The sequence below is a fragment of the Bos indicus genome, chromosome 23, assembly GCF_029378745.1.
Source record: "Bos indicus isolate NIAB-ARS_2022 breed Sahiwal x Tharparkar chromosome 23, NIAB-ARS_B.indTharparkar_mat_pri_1.0, whole genome shotgun sequence".
Lineage (NCBI taxonomy): Eukaryota > Metazoa > Chordata > Mammalia > Artiodactyla > Bovidae > Bos > Bos indicus.
Genome location: NC_091782.1, coordinates 6,681,952 through 6,698,779, shown reverse-complemented (window position 1 = coordinate 6,698,779; position 16,828 = coordinate 6,681,952). Strand labels below are relative to the sequence as shown.

Below are 16,828 nucleotides of genomic sequence, written 5' to 3'. Positions count from 1 at the left end.
AATATTGTAAAGAAATTAACCTCCTATTAAAATAAATAAATTTATATTTAAAAAAATAAAAATAAAAAAAAAAGAAATTATGGTATGGAAAGCAAGACTGAGCCAAGAACTGGCATTAAAACTTTGGAAATTAGTCTCCTAGAGATGAGAATTGAAGTTGTGAGTGTAAATAATAACAAAGAAGGAAAGAGCATGGACAAAAAATGCAAGAGGATTAAAGATATCCATGAAATGAATGAGGGAAAGTATTTCTACAAAGGAGGCCAAAATTTAAGTTTATGCAGGCAGTAAGACAAATAGAATTCAAGTGTCAGGCAAAGGATAGATTACTTGTGTGTCCTAATTAGCGCAAATGGGCCAAAGATGAGAACTGACCGTATGTCTCTGAAGAGCTCTGAGAATGGGGTAGAGATCCAGATGGAATTTTGAGAGGCTGTCCTGGGAACAAACATAGTGATTTATCTGAAATGAGTAAAAAGACACAGATAACCAAGAAGTTGATACCGACTCCCAGACAAATTCCTTTGATGTCCACTAGATGTAGCCGTTAACAGAACTGCAGATGCTGAGACCCTGGAGTCTTCCTCCCCCTTCACCTTCCCTCCAGGCCAGCCTCAAAGGCCTGAGGATACTAATTAACATTAGGATGCTCTGGTCTCTGGCACCTTGAGTAAGAACCTTGTTATCCTCAGTAGTTGAGCCCTCCCCGACCTCTCTCAGACATTGGTAGTCAAGCTGGCTTCCCACTTGCCCCTCTGAAGAATTTCCTTTGGACTTGATTCTTGTGAATTATTATCTGCCTTGCATTTCTGTTGCATAGTCCTTCTTCTGTGTGGTTTCTCCTGGTACATTTGTGCCCATGTGAAGATACGGTCTTTCTAAATCCCTTCCCAATGACTTACTAATTGTGGTATCACAATTATTCCCCACACTACCTCACTGGCGTTAACATGAGAATTACTGCCTTTGTTAAAATAATGACCTCATTCACTATTAGATAAATGCAGATCACAATTACAATGAGGGATCTCCTCACACTGGTCAGATGGCCATCATCAAAAAATGTACAAACAATAAATGCTGAAGAGGATATGGATAAAAAGGAAAATTTTTGCACTGTTGGTGGGAGTGTACATTGATACAGCCATATAGAGGACAGTATGGAGATTCCTTTAAAAAAAAAAAAAAAGGAATAAAACTCCCATGTGATTCAGCAATCCTACAACTAGGCATCTGCTCTAAGAAAACCATAACTGAAAAAAACACCTGTACCCCATTGTTCATCACGACACTATTTGCAATAACACTGTTTACAATACAAATGGAAACAACCTAAGATGCCCATCAAGAGATGAATGGATAAAGAGGTTGTGGTACATATATACAACGGAATATTACTCAGCCATAAAAAGGAACACATTGAAATCAGTTGTGGTGAGGTGGATGGACCTGGAGTCTGTTAAATGAGTGAAACAAGTTAGAAAGAGAAAACTAAATAATGCATATATATGGAATCTAGAAAAATGATACTGATGAACCCATTTACAGGACAAGAATAGAGATGCAGATATGGAGGGCCATCTTGTGGACACAGTGGGGGCAGGAAAGACTGGGACAACTTGAGAGAGTAGCCCTGAAAATATATATTGTGTGCATGCTAAGTCCCTTCAGTCATGTTTGACTCTTTGCAACCCTATAGACTGTAACCTGCCAGGCTCCTTTATCCATGGGATCCTCCAAGGAAGAATACTGGAGTGGGTTGCTATGCCCTCCTCCAGGGCATCTTCCGAACCCAGGGATAAAACCTGTGTCTCCCATATCTCCTGTATTGGTAGGCAGATTCTTTACCACTAGCACCATCTGAGAAGTCAATATGTTAAATAAATAGCTAATGGAAAGTTGCTATATAACACAGGGCGCTCAACTCTCGGAGTCTGTGACAATCTAGAAGGATGGGGTGGAGTGGGGGTGTGGGGTAAGGTTCAGGTGGGAGGGGACATTCATACTTATGGCTGATTCACACTGTATGGCAGAAGCCAACATAATATTGTAAAGTGAACATCCTCCAATTAAAAATAAATTTAAGAATAAACAGATACATAGGAGTCTAAAGAACAAAGCACCATCAGAGAACAAAAAGGGAGATCCCGGAAATTGAAAAAATACAAGGGCAGAAATGAAGAATTCCACAGAAGCATTGGAAAATAAAGTTGAGAAAGTTCTTCTGGAGAATAGAACAAGAGAATAAGAAAGAAAAAATAAGAAAATTAGGGGATCACTAAGGGGGAGAGAGAGCTTAGCAACTTAATAAAATTCTAGACAGCAGAGAAAAAAAAATAAATCTCAACATTCAGAAAACTAAGATCATGGCATCTGGTCCCATCATTTTATGGCAAATGGATGGGGAAACAGTGGAAACAGTGGCTGACTTTATCTTTCTGGGCTCCAAAATCACTGCAGATATTGATTGCAGCCATGAAATTAAAAGACGCTTACTCGTTGGAAGGAAAGTTTTGACCAACCTAGACAGCATATTCAAAAGCAGAGACATTACTTTGTCAACAAAGGTCTGTCTAGTCAAGGCTATGGTTTTTCCAGTGGTCATGTATGGATGTGAGAGTTGGACTATAAAGAATTGATGCTTTGGAACTGTGGTGTTGGAGAAGACTCTTGAGAGTCCCTTGGACTGCAAGGAGATCCAATCAGTCCATCCTAAAGGAGATCAGTCCTGGGTGTTCATTGGAGGGACTGCTGTTGAAACTGAAACTGCAATACTTTGGCCACCTGATGCGAAGAGCTGACTCATTTGAAGACCCTGATGCTGGGAAAGATTGAAGGCAGGAGGAGAAGGGGGCCACAGAAGATGAGATGGTTTAATGGCATCACCAACTCAATGGACATGGGTTTGGGTGGACTCCGGGAGATGGTGATGGACAGGGAGGCCTGGTGTGCTGTGATTCATGGGGTCACAAAGAGTTGGACATGACTGAGCGACTGAACTGAACTGAACTGAATGAGAAAATATTTGTCAGATTGCAGACTTTTATATTTTCTTGAGGAAACAGAAACTGAAATACAATGCAAACATTGTTGTCTGATTCTATAGTAACTTTTCTGAAGTTTTCTTTACCTTAATGTTAGAGAACCACTGGGGATGCATTTCGTACCACAGGTGTGCTTCTTGTCAGTGTCCCGTCTGTCAGACTTGCCAGAAAAGAAGTGGTACCTGTGCCTGCTGCTCTTCTGAGCACAGACAGATTCACAGACAGCCATCCCAGACGTGTGGTTGGAGATGGGAGGTTGAGTCAGGAATTTTTGGTGTGTTTGCCCAGGAAGTGAAGGAAGCAAACCTAACAACAGGAAAGAGGGCCAATGCCGGGGGGGTGAGGTGTAATGAATATGAGAAAGAGGAAAGTATCTCGGGGGTTTTACCCTTTGCAGACAACACCAATAGTCTCTCCTATTTCATAAATCTGCCCACAGTAATGATTCTGGATGACTCCTTTCCTGCTTTCAAGATAGATTCCTCATGGGAGTTAAATAGATGCTATCTTCTGTGTGTATTCAATTGCTTTGTTGTTGCTGTTTTTCATTTAGGAAACGTTTTATTTCATCTTGATTCATTCATTTATTTAAGTATTTAATTTTAAATACGTTAGCCGTGTGTGTGTGCACGCTCAGTCATGTCCAACTCTTCGAGACCCCGGAGACTGTAGCCCGCTAGGCTCATCTGCCCATGAGATTTTCCTGGCAAGAATACTGTAGTGCTTGCCATTTCCTCTTCCAGGGGATCTTCCCAAGCCAAGGATACAGATCGCACCTCTTGTCTCTCCTGCATTGGCAGGAGGCTTCTTTAAAGCTGGGCGACCTAGGATTCCTGTTAGCCATTTTATTCTTTCTTAAAGATTTCGTCTAGAAAAATCGCACTTGAAACAAGTGTATTTATTTTTATATTATAAAGAATATTACAATGCACGTAATGTTTCAAACTCATCTCTTAAGTGACAGGGTGAGCAGTTTCGAAGTCTTTCACTGACACTTTGTGGCTAATGGTGGAACTACAGCATTGCTTAAGTTGTTTTCTGACATGTTTTATATGTGTAATATAACAAATAACAATCCAGAAATTGTCATGTTATACATCAGTATACATTCGTATATACATTAAATAAAGGAAAATCCAGAAATCGCATAGTTATTCATTAAGACGCTATCTAAATACAATGCCACAACCTACTACAAACAGCACTTTGATTTCACAAAGAAATAATTTCAATTATATCTTTAAAAATCATGTGTTGACTATCCTTAGCACTGCTATTAAAAATTGGTACTGATTCATTCTTTTAGCTTTTCACGAATTTTTAAAAAATCATAAAATGAGCAACTAAGATTGTTCCCTAGAATTTTCATTCTGTGCTTAGGATTTTAGAGGAATGTTATTGACGGCTTCCCTGGTGGCTCAGCCGGTAAAGAATCCTCCTGCAATGTAGGAGACCTGTGTTCGAATCCTGGCTTAGGAAGATCCCCTGGAGAAGGAAAAGGCTACCCACTCCAGCATTTGGCCTGGAGAATTCCATGGACTATTGCATGGGGTCGCAAACGGTCGGAGATGACTGAGCGACTTTCATTCACTCACTCACGTTGTTGGGTCAAAAATTTCGTTTTCCATTTTTTATAACTACTTGTTTCCATGGAAAGTGATTTGTAAAATTGTGATAAAGCATTCATAATTTAAAATTTACCACTTTAACCATTCTCAAGTGTACAATTCAGTGGCAGTACGTACATTCATATTATCACTCAATCATCACCATTATGTATATCCAGAACACTTTTCATCTTGTAAAACTAAATTTCTTTCTACTTAAACAATTATAACCCACTCTCCCCTCCCCCAAGACCCTGGCAACTAGCATTCTTCTTTCTGTCTTAAGGGATTTGACTAAGTACTTCATATAAGTAGAATTATATAATCATTGTCTTTTTGTGTCTGGCTTATTTCAGTTAGCATAACACCTATATATTGTTTTAATGTTGAAAAACTAAATAAATATGAACATGCTTAAAATAACTTGAAATATTTAGTGCAGATCTTTCAAGATTCACAATAACATCCTAATTATATATCGTAGTCTCCTTTTTATATCATAATCAATTGCAAGTTGACATATATAGTTCAAGACCTACATGTACGTTTAATAAAATATGCAGTCTCACCAACAGATTAACAGTGTATCACCGTAGTTGAAATTTGTTCAAGTGCAAGGACTGATTGGAGAGATAAATTAACTTTGTCCATATATAGTCTGATGGTTATTAAAACAAAAGTCAGTTCACCATAAATGCAGATTAAAGTTGCAATGGGCTTTTTGTGTTAATACTTTCTTTTCATTTGGCCCATCCAATTACAAGCACTGGCTTCTTATAGGCATCTATATATTACAGTTTAAATCCCCCTCTACATCACTGGCTACAGATGCTCTCATACAGCTGGAGTCATGTTCCATCTGTCAGTACTGCAGAGAAAAGATGCAAGCTATATACCATCGGATTCTTACAGAAGAAGAGATGACAGACAAGATGAGGGGTGAAAGAGAAAGGAATAAATGGACTTTTATCTTTGTGCACCTCTGCATCTCAAAAAATCTATTTCAAAAAAAAAAATCCATGTTAGAGGTATTAATAGATTTTCACTCAGTCTGCACCCCCACCCTCTGTTATCCCCTCTCACCCCATGTGTACAGCCATCCCTCACCTCTTCCTGATTAATGCAGGCCAACTTTTAAGTGCAGACTAATCACAAACTAACTTTAATGTTGGTGGATCATGATCATTCAGAGAACCAGTTTCAAAAACAGTACCAAGTTCATGTCTCAGACCTACCAAGGCTCATCAGAAGGCTGTATATGGGGAATTGAGTGCCAGGAAAATAACTGACAGGCAGCCAAGTTCCCTGCCAGGTGTCAGACTTTACTTAAAAGAAATGAGGAAAATAAATGCTCCATTCAGCCATTGGGTTTTTTCCTCATCTTTTAAAGAACCTCATGATTCTTTATAATGCCAAGGCAGTAACACACTGTAAGTGTATGAACAAAGCAATGTTATGAATATTTAGTTATTGCAAAGAAAGTTCTAGGCAGTGTTTGCATTGGGAGAAAAGCCTTTGAAACCAAGAAGTATAAGAGAAAGAAAAAGCCCAGCTCAAATTGAAAAGGAGTCTTTGTACCAATAAGAAAATAACAACAAAAAATGCAAAACCCAGAATAGTCCATATTAATTTTAGAATATGATTCATGATCAGGAAAGGTACAAGTAATGTTTTTTTTTTTCTTAATTTAAACTGCTTTTTTCTTTTCAAAAAAATGTATTGTAGTATATTTGATTTACAATACTGTGTTAGCTTCAGGTGTACAACAAAATGAATCAGTTGTATTTATATGTGTGTGTATAGGTTTTTGCACAATGCTGAGTAGACTTCCCTGTGCTATGCTGTAGATTCTTGTTGTTTATCTGTTTTATGTATAGTAGTGAGTATATGTTATCCAAATCTCCGAATTCACCCCTTCATTCCCCAGGTTCCCCTTGGTACCTGTACGTTTGATTTTGAGATCTGTACGTCTGTTTCTGCTTTTTAAAATAAGTTCACTTGTATCATTTTTATTAGATTCCACATAGAAGTGATATCATATGGCATTTGTCTTTCCTTAACTTCACTTAGTATGATAATATGTAGGTCAAAATAATTTATGTTACTGAAAATGGCATTATTTCATTTTTTATGATGTAATATGGTTTCAAAAGAGAAAGAAGACATGTTGAGCTAGACTAAGTAAAAGAAATTTCATGAAACCAACTCTATCATTTGATTCATTGGCTTTTGTTTCTCTTTTTTTTTTTTTGAGGGAGTAGTATTTAGCAAAATAGTTGACTCATTGGAAAAGACTCTGATGCTGGGAGGGATTGGGAGCAGGAGGAGAAGGGGAAGACAGAGGATGAGATGGCTCGATGGCATCATTGACTCGATGGACGTGAGTCTGAGTGAACTCCAGGTTGGTGATGGACAGGGAGGCCTGGTGCACTGCAATTCATGGGGTCGCAAAGAGTCGGACACAACTGAGTGACTGAACTGAACTGGACTGAGTATTTAGTTAAGTTTAATATGGTATTGAAATGGAGTGTGGTCACTTCTAAATAGAGGAATGGCATTAGCAAACACTTTGACATGGAACATGCTTGATATAAAGTGAAATATCTAACTAATCCTGTAGCTCTGAAGTATGGACAGCATTGCAAGATATAAGGGAAAGTTCAACAAGACCTGGGTGGTAGAATGGCTATCTGAGGATTTTTCACTTAATCCTGAAAGAAAGGAGAGACTCCTGTTGAAACGAAAGAGATAATCTAACTGATGTGAATGGTACCAATGGATTAAAGTGGACAGAAGTACAGAGAGCAGGGTGCAGGGAGGTTATTGCAATGCTTTAGCTAATGGCTATTACAATCTAACCAGGTAATTGTAGTGGGAATAGAAAGACAATTTTAGACATAAGAGATATTTGGAGGATTTTAAACATAGGTTGCAGAGGAGAAAAAAGTAGAATTCTATACTTCAGAGAAGTGTAAAGTCTGGGTGTGAGAATATAGGAAAAGACGATGAATTTAACTCCGTATAATTTTGATGTCTTATGAGGAGAAGGCTGTGTTTCCATTGTATCTTTAATATTTTGAATGGGGCAATGAATAAATTAACACAATAATGGATATTTGTTCAACCCAAATTGAGGAGGTGTGCCCCGAAAGATGTGCTCAGTTCTAAGTAGCTAGCTCATTTAAAAAGAATTGCTGGTTATCTTCAGCATTTTCTCAATAAAGAGACTAGGGCCATGAGAGGGATAATCTTGCTATCATGTATGAAGGATCTGGCAATGTTGCATCCAGAGAAATTAAGTTTCAGGAAACAGGCATAGTCATCATCTTTAGTCAAGTTAAATTGGAAGTAGTCAAACAGGAGATGGCAAGAATGAACATCAACAATTTAGGAATCAGTGAACTAAACTAGACTGGAATGGGTGAATTTAACTCAGATGACCATTATATCTACTACTGCAGGCAAGAATCCCTTAGAAGAAATGGAGTAGCCACCATGGTCAACAAAAGAGTCAGAAATGCAGTACTTGGATGCAGTCTCAAAAAATGACAGAATGTTCTCTTAGTTTCCAAGGCAAACCATTCAATATCACAGTAATCTAAGTCTATGCTCCAACCAGTAATGCTGAAGAGGCTGAAGTTGAATGGTTCTATGAAGACCTACAAGATCTTCTAGAATTAATACCCAAAAAAGATGTCCTGGTCATTATAGGGTCTAGAAGCAAAAGTAGGAAGTCAAGAAGCACCTGGAGTAAAAGGCAAATTTGGCCTTGGAGTACAGAATGAGCAGGGCAAAGGCTAACAGAGTTTTGCCAAGAGAACGCACTGGTCATAGCAAATATCCTCTTCCAACAACACAAGAGAAGACTCTACACATGGACATCACCAGATGGTCAACACCGAAATCAGACTGATTATATTCTTTGCAGCCAAAGATGAAGAAGCTCTGTACAGCCAATAAGAACAGGACCAGGAGCTGACTGTGGCTCAGATCATGAACTCCTTATTGCCAAATTCAGACTTAAATTAAAGAAAGTAAGGTAAAACACTAAACCATTCAGGTATGACCTAAATCAAATCCCTTACGACTATACAATGGAAGTGACAAATAGTTTCAAGGGATTAGATCTGATAGACAGAGTGCCTGAAGAGCTATGGAGAGAGGTTCATGACATTATACAGGAGGCAGTGATTAAGACCATCCCCAAGAAAAAGAAATTTAAAAAGGCAAAATGATTGTCTGAGAAGGCCTTACAAGCAGCTATGAAAAGAAGAGAAGCAAAAGGCAAAAGAGAAAAGGAAAGATATACCCATCTGAATGCAGAGTTCCAAAAATAGCAAGAAGAGATAAGAAAGCCTTCCTCAGTGATCAATGCAAAGATAGAGGAAAACAAGAGAATGGGAAAGACTAGAGATCTCATCAAGAAAATTAGAGACACCAAGGGAACATTTCATGCAAAGATGGGCACAGTAAAGGACAGAAATGGTATGGCCATAACAGAAGCAGAGGATATTAAGAAGAGGTGGCAAGAATACACAGAAGAAATGTACAAAAAAGATCTTCATGACCCAGATAGTCACAATGGTGTGATCACTCACCTAGAGCCAGACATCCTGGAATGTGAAGTCAAGTGGGCCTTAGGAAGCATCACTACGAACAAAACTAGTGGAGGTGATGGAATTCCAGTTGAGCTATTTCAAATCCTGAAAGATGATGCTGTGAAAGTGCTCCACTCAATATGCCAGCAAATTTGGAAAGCTCAGCAATGACCACAGGACTGGAAAAGGTCAGTTTTCTTTCCATTCCCAAAGAAGGGCAATGCCAAAGAATGTTCAAACTACCACACAATTGCACTCATCTCCCACGCTAGCAAAGTAATGCTCAAAATCCTCCAAGGCAGGCTTCAACAGTAGGTAAACCATGAACTTCCAGATGTACAAGCTGGTTTTATAAAAGGCAGAGGAACCAGAGATCCAATTGCCAACATCCACTGAATTATCAGAACAGCAAGAGAGTTCCAGAAAAACATCTACTTCTGTTTTATTGACTATACCAAAGCCTCTGGCTATGTGGATCAAAGCAAACTGGAAAATTCTTCAAGAGATGGGAATACCAGACCACCTGACCTTCCTCCTGAGAAATCTGTATGCAGGTCAGAAAGCAACAGTTAGAACTCGACATAGAACAACAGACTGATTCTAAATTGGGAAAGGAGTACGTCAAATCTGTATATTTCAGCTTCTTCAGCATCACTGTTCAGGGCATAGACTTGGATTAGTGTGATATTGAATGGTTTGCCTTGGCAACAAACAAAGATCATTCTGTCTTTTTTTTCAGATTGCATCCAATTACTGCATTTCAAACTCTTTTGTTGACCATGATGGCTACTCCATTTCTTCTCTGAGATTCTTGCTCACAGTAGTAGATATAACGGTCATCTGAGTTAAATTCACCCATCCCAGTCTAGTTTAGTTCATTGATTCCTAAAATGTTGATGTTCATTCTTGCCATCTCCTGTTTGACCACTTCCAATTTTCCTTGATTCATGGGCCTAACATTCCAGGCTCCTATGCAATATTGCTCTTACAGCATCGGACTTTACTTCCATCACCAGTCACATCCACACCTGGGAAGCTCCCATAAGCCTCTTATCGTTCTCCATCAGAGGGCAGACAGACTGAAAACAATAACCACAGGAAAGTAACCAATCTGATCACATGACCACAACATTGTCTAACTCAATGGGACTATGAGCTATGCCATGTAGGGCCACCCAAGACGGACAGGGCATGGTGGAGAGTTCTGACAAAACGTGGTCCCCTGGAGAAGGGAATGGCAAACCACTTCAGTATTCTTACTGGAGTACAGTGAGCCCCCAATCCAATAGGATTGTTGTCCTTGTCAGGAGAGAGCCATGTGGATACAGAGAGGCAGGAGAAAAGACCATGTGATGATGGAGGAGAAAGAGACTGGATGTACAGAGCTGCACCCAGGGAAGGCCATGTAAACAGCCAACCACCAGAAGCCATGAGAGCAGCAAGAAAGGAGTTATCTACAAGTTTCAGAGGCAGCATGACCCTCCTGACCTTGATTTTTGACTTCTGACTCCAGAACTCTGTGAAAATATGTTTCTATGGCTTTAAAACACCCAACCTGTGGTACTATAAAGTAGCTCTGGGAAATTAATACAGGTATGATGTAAAAAAAGGAGGTAAGTTTATTCCTTGGGTTCCAGAAACAAATAAAGAACCCATGAACAGAATTGAAGGAGAAACAGACATCAACTCAACATGAAAAGAACTTGCTAGTAGGTAAATTCACCACAAAGTAGAAGCCAAGGGGTTAAAGTGAAGTCGCTCAGTCGTGTCCGACTCTTTGCGACCCCGTGGACTGCAGCCCACCAGGCTCCTCCATCCATGGGATTCTCCAGGCAAGAGTACTGGAGTGGGTTGCCATTTCCTTCTCCAGCCAAGGGCTTAAGCAAGTCATAAATTGTTGTTGCTTTTGTTGTTTAGTCCCTAAGTCATGTCCTACTCTTTTGAAACCCCGTGGACTGTAAACTGCCAGGCTCCCTTGTCCATGAGATTTCCCAGGCAAGAACACTGGAGTAGGTTTACACTTTCTTCTCCAGGGGCTTTTCCTGACTGAGGGATTGAACTCAGGTCTCCTGCACTGGCAGGATGATTCTTTTACAACTGAGCCACCAGGGCAGCCCTAAGTTGCAAATTCCCCACTATTAAAAATGTGCAAGCAGAAATGAATCAGGAATGCTGCAGAGCTGATTTATGCATCTGATTAAACTGATGATCTCCAACTCTAGAATTCAATGGGCATGCATTAGAGTCTTGCCAAAGAGAGGCAGACAGCTGCCTTTCACCTTCTGTTTCACTGATAGGTGCTGATACATAATAGAATGGTATGCACGGTATATAAGATTGAATCTAAAGTCAGCATTTCCTAGCTATTCATCCTTAGGTAGATTCCATAACCTCCCTTGCATCAGTTTTCCACATGTTAAACAAAAATAGTAATCACTTCAGAGTGTTATTATGGAGATGAACTAGTTAATAATTTAAATTGTTTATAACAGGACACAGGAAATGTAAGTGTTTATTTGTGACCTACTTGCTCTCACATTGCTTAGATGTCACGCATTAACACTGGCCTCCTATCACTGCCATTCTTCACCCTCAAAATATGGAGAATTGGGAGTCAAACTAGAACTGATTGTATTTTTTAAGTCTTATTTTCTTTTCTAGATCCCATTTGGACCATTTATTGACCAAGTATCAGAAGTGTGATTTTTTTTTTCAGTTTTCTTATAACAAGCCATGATAATGTGTTAGTCAACTGATAAGATGGGTTTATGTGTGTGTGCGTGTTTCAAGCATTTCTGAGAAGTAAATGATTCAGCAGCAGCATTTTCAGACAATAAAGACTACAGTTTATCCTAACAAAGCTCTCTTGAGCTTTTGGTACTTAGGTGCTGGAGTTGGAGGAAGATGTGAAGTTTTCACAATTAAATCCTCAGAAATTCAGATATTTCATTAAATGAGCATCTGTTGGTGACTGGAGTGTAATTTCAGCTTCAGGAGCTAGTAAAAGAAGTTTTCAACATATGACACTCATAATAACTGGTACATAATTGTCAAAAAGAAATCCTCACTAAATGACTCAAATTTAACAAAATACGCTTTTATTTCTTCACTATGGAAGGTTTCTAATCACTGCATCAGTTGGGTGCATGGATGACAGCTCTGACAGGTTAACGATGCTCCAGGTAAATTCACACTTACTTAGTTACATTCCGTGAAGTAAATCCATCAACAGATGTGGGTAGCAATGCTTACACCTATATCATTCTGGGGCCAGTGATTATGTAACCTTTGGATACATCAGAGGGAGGACGGAGAATCAGGGAACTGGATGCTCTTTCCACAAGGAGCAGCTTAGTGACACAGCATGCATTTTAAAGAGGGGGATGCTCTGAGAAAATGAGGGAGGCTTGGCTGTGAGAGTATGTTTTATCTGAGGCAAAGTTTAGAGGCCAACAAGCATAGTAGAAAGGAAAGCGTTTCTAGAACTTTTTAAAAATAACTCTTTCATTTTTTAAAATAACTCTTTCATTCACAAAAGAAGGTAACCAATGCGGTGGAACAACCAGCACTTCACTTGGTGTATGAGCCCAGTTGTCATGGTGATTCCCTGCTTTATAAGCCATTTGTCCCCAACAAGTTCCACAAAACCCCTGTCTGTCAATGACATTATTATATACAAAACATCAGTAATGATGAATTTCCTTGGGATTGTCATTGAGATTAAATAACTCAAGGGTATGAACTATCCACCTCAATATCTGGCAATAATAGGGACTGAATAATTGTAGACTTTTGTCTTTAAGGGTCTTCATCTCTTATAAGTCCTAAAGGCAGAGTTTGGGAGCAGATATGGGTCAATATGATGGATGAGGCAACACCACAGTTCACTGAAAAATAGCAGCTCTTTATTCATCTCAATTCAGCAAATATCAGTATTTCTTGAGTATCTACTACATGCTGCCCACTGAGGGGATAAAATGATAAATCAAAGATTGTTCTTTAATTTCTGGAAAATGAAATTCAAAATCAAGTAAAATAAACCCAGCCATATAAGCCATTGAGAAATGCCTTGCAAGGTAAGGGAATTGATTTTAAGCATATATTGAGAATTCACACAGATTGACTGATTCAGTGAAAACACAGAGCAGCCTTAAATTATCTCCCTTTGGCAATATTTATTTGTGGAATTGCAGGGGTACTAGTCAGCTTGACAGTATTCCCCCACCAGACCGGTTTTCTTTGTTTAGTTCCTGCCTTAGTCTGTTGATCCTGCTGTAACAGAGTACTGTGAACTGAATGGCTTATAAACAACACAAGTTAGTGTCTCTGTTCTGGATTCTGAGAAATGCAAGGTCAAGGCTCTGGCAGCTTCAGCGTCTGGGCAGAGTCCACTTCCTGGTTCATTAAGGACAGGCATTTTTTTCTGCTGTATCCTCAGGTGGTGGAAAAGGTGAATGATCTCTCTATATAAGGAGAGATCCCTTATATTAGCTCCCTTTATAACGACCTAATGCCCTTCACAAAGCCTCCACCCTCATGACCAGTTCATTTTCCAAAGGCCCATTTCCTAATACCATCACACTGGGGGTCAAGATACTTTTTTTTTTTTTTAATTGAGGTATAGTTGATTTACAATGTTTTGTTAGTTACTGCAGTACAGCAAAGTGATTCAGTTATATTTACACAGACATATACATGTTACTTTCCATTATGGCTTATCAGAGGATATTGATTATAGTCCCCTATGCTATATGGTAGGAGTGGCTTCCCAGGTGCTCAGTGGTTAAAAAATCCACCTGCCAATGCAGGAGACACAGGAAACGTGGATTCGATCCCTCAGTTGGGAAGATCCCCTGGAATAAGAAATGGCAACCCACTCTGGTACTCTTGTCTGGAAAATTCCATGGACAGAGAAACCTGGCGGGCTACCGTCCATGGGGTCGCAAAGAGTTGGACACGCCTGTGCATGCATGCAAACTATACCGTAGGATCTTATTGCTTATCCATTCTACATGTAAAGCTTACATCTGCTAATCCCAACTTCCCAGGCCATCACTCCTTCATCCCCCTTCTCCTCCGCAACCACCAGTCAGTTCTCTATGTCTGTGATCCTGTTCCTTCTTCAAAAACAGATCTATTTGTGTCATATTTTAGATTTCCACATATAATGGATATTGTATATTATTTGTCTTTATCTGACTTACTTCACTTAATGCAATAATGTCTAGTTCCATCCGTGTTGCTGAAGATGACACGATCTCATTCTTTTTCATGGCTGAGTAATATTCCTTTGTGTATATGTACCCCATATTCTTTTGAGGGGGTAGGATCTTAATATATGAATTTCTGTTTCATTGCACCTTCCACATTGTGGACGTTCAGTCCCTAACAGAGAACATTCCTTTCTCTTTCCAAATCAGTGTGTGTGGCCGTGTGGAAGAACCACCACATGAGGACAGTGACCAATTACTTCATTGTCAACCTTTCTCTGGCTGACGTGCTTGTGACCATCACCTGCCTTCCAGCCACACTAGTTGTGGACATTACTGAGACCTGGTTCTTCGGACAGTCCCTCTGTAAAGTGATTCCTTATTTACAGGTAAATGCTTTGCACACTTTTGGGGGCTTCAAACACAAAAACTACCCCAAAAATGCATAATCATTTTCATTTATAGCCATGGCCCATTAGTAAACACTTAGTGTGTTAAAAGAGAAATTGGAAAACTTAAGGACAGTAATATGAGAAACTTTTTGGGTAAACAAGGTAAGTTCTGGGTAAAACAAGTGTCAGAATCCTGTGCTGTATAAACCTTTTGCTCCTTTGATCTCTAATGTTCTGATTAAAGAACTTGAACAAATCAATGATTGAGGTTATCCCAATTCAAAGAATTGAGTGTTGTTTTGATAAGTGGTCTCATTTACTGCTGAGAAATCAAGAGCTATACTGTCAAAGCAGCACAGGGAACATGTTTTAGTGCAGGTTTGAATTAAATGCCGCATTTGGAACCTCTATGCTGCCATTCACTGACTGTATACCATTGAGCCAAATACACAAGCTCTTTGAGAGTCACTGATTTTAAAAGATTAATAATTTCAATTTTAAATATGTCTCTGTGGTTGCTGTGCTCGTCTACTTAGATAACTATATGAACCATTTGGCACAGATATTAGTCTCTGGAAGACTCTGGCCTTATAAAAACAGTGTGTTCTCAACAAACATCTGTCATCATCATTATCACTGGTGTTCTATTGTTCAGCTCTGAAATCTGCTTTCCTATAACTAGGTGCTCTATTACAAATTAAGAACAAATACTTCCAGAGAATACTTTTCTGACTGATATTCTGATATCTGAAATCTTTAAAAATTTTACCAAACTGGTGTTCATAGCCACAGTTCTAAAAGACCTGGATTTCCTTTAGCAATTGGACAGTGAGTGAAATGCTGGCCACTCCCTACTAGTTCCCATGACCACCCTCCACCATCTAGCTCTTATTCCATCTGGCCTCCAAGATGATATCATAATATTTGGAGGAAATGACAATATGCACCCAATGAAGACAAACTGAGGCAAGAAGAATCTAAACACGGACCTTACACTCTTCAGAAAAATTGACCGAAAATGGATCATAGACCCAAATGTAAAATGTAAAGCCACAAAACTCTTAGAAGATAACTTAGAAGAAACTCCAAATGGCCTGTGTATTCTGATGACTTTTTAGATGTAGCAACAAAGATGTGCTGCTTGAAATAAATCATAAGCTGACTTCATTAACATTAAAATCTTCTGCGCTGCAAAATTCAGTGTAAACAGAATGAGAAGGCAAAGCACAAACTGGGAGAAAATATTTGCCAAAGATATGTATAATAAGTGACTGCAGTCTAAAATAAGGGCTTCCGAGGTGGCTCAGTGGTAAAGAATCTGCTTGCCAAGCAGGAGACATGACTTTGATCCCTGGGTCAGGAAAAAACTCTGGAGAGAGAAATGATAACCCACTATAGTATTCTTGACTGGGAAATCCCCACGCACAGAGGAGCCTGGTGGGCTACTGTCCATGGGGTTGCAAAAGAAGCAGACATGACTTAGGGACTAAACAACAACAATATCTAAAATATGCAAAGAGTTGTTAAAACTAAGCAATCTGAAAGCAAACAATCCAACTAAAACATAGACCAAAGACATTAATGACACCTTACTAACCAAGATATACAAATGGCAAAGAAACATATGAAGAGATGTCCTTCATCACATCTCATCAGTGAACTGCAAGTTAAAATAATGAAATATCACTACAGACTTATTAGAACAGTAAAACTATGAAACTCTGACAACAACAAAAGCTGGCAAGGATGCGCAGCAGCAGGAACTCTCATTCATTGCTGGTAAGGATAATGAAAAATGCTATAGCCGTTCTGGAAGACTGATTTTTTTTTTTACTTTACTTTTTTTTAAACAAAACAGTCCCAATATATGATCCAGAAAGTGCATTCTGTGATATTTACCTCTCAAAAGTTGAAAATTTACATACACAGGAAAACTCTCATGCAAATGTCTACTGAAGCTTTATCTATGATGATCAA

At 39.1% G+C, this 16,828-nt stretch overlaps 1 protein-coding gene across 1 annotated transcript in view; it reads left to right on the top strand.

The window, feature by feature from the left end:
- HCRTR2 (hypocretin receptor 2) overlaps positions 1-16,828 on the top strand; it is a 130,846-nt gene that overhangs the window by 78,201 nt on the left and 35,817 nt on the right. The window contains exon 2 of the mRNA XM_070778366.1: positions 14,670-14,848. Within this exon, the coding sequence (XP_070634467.1) occupies positions 14,670-14,848 (179 nt within the window). The remainder of the gene's footprint in view (positions 1-14,669; positions 14,849-16,828) is intronic.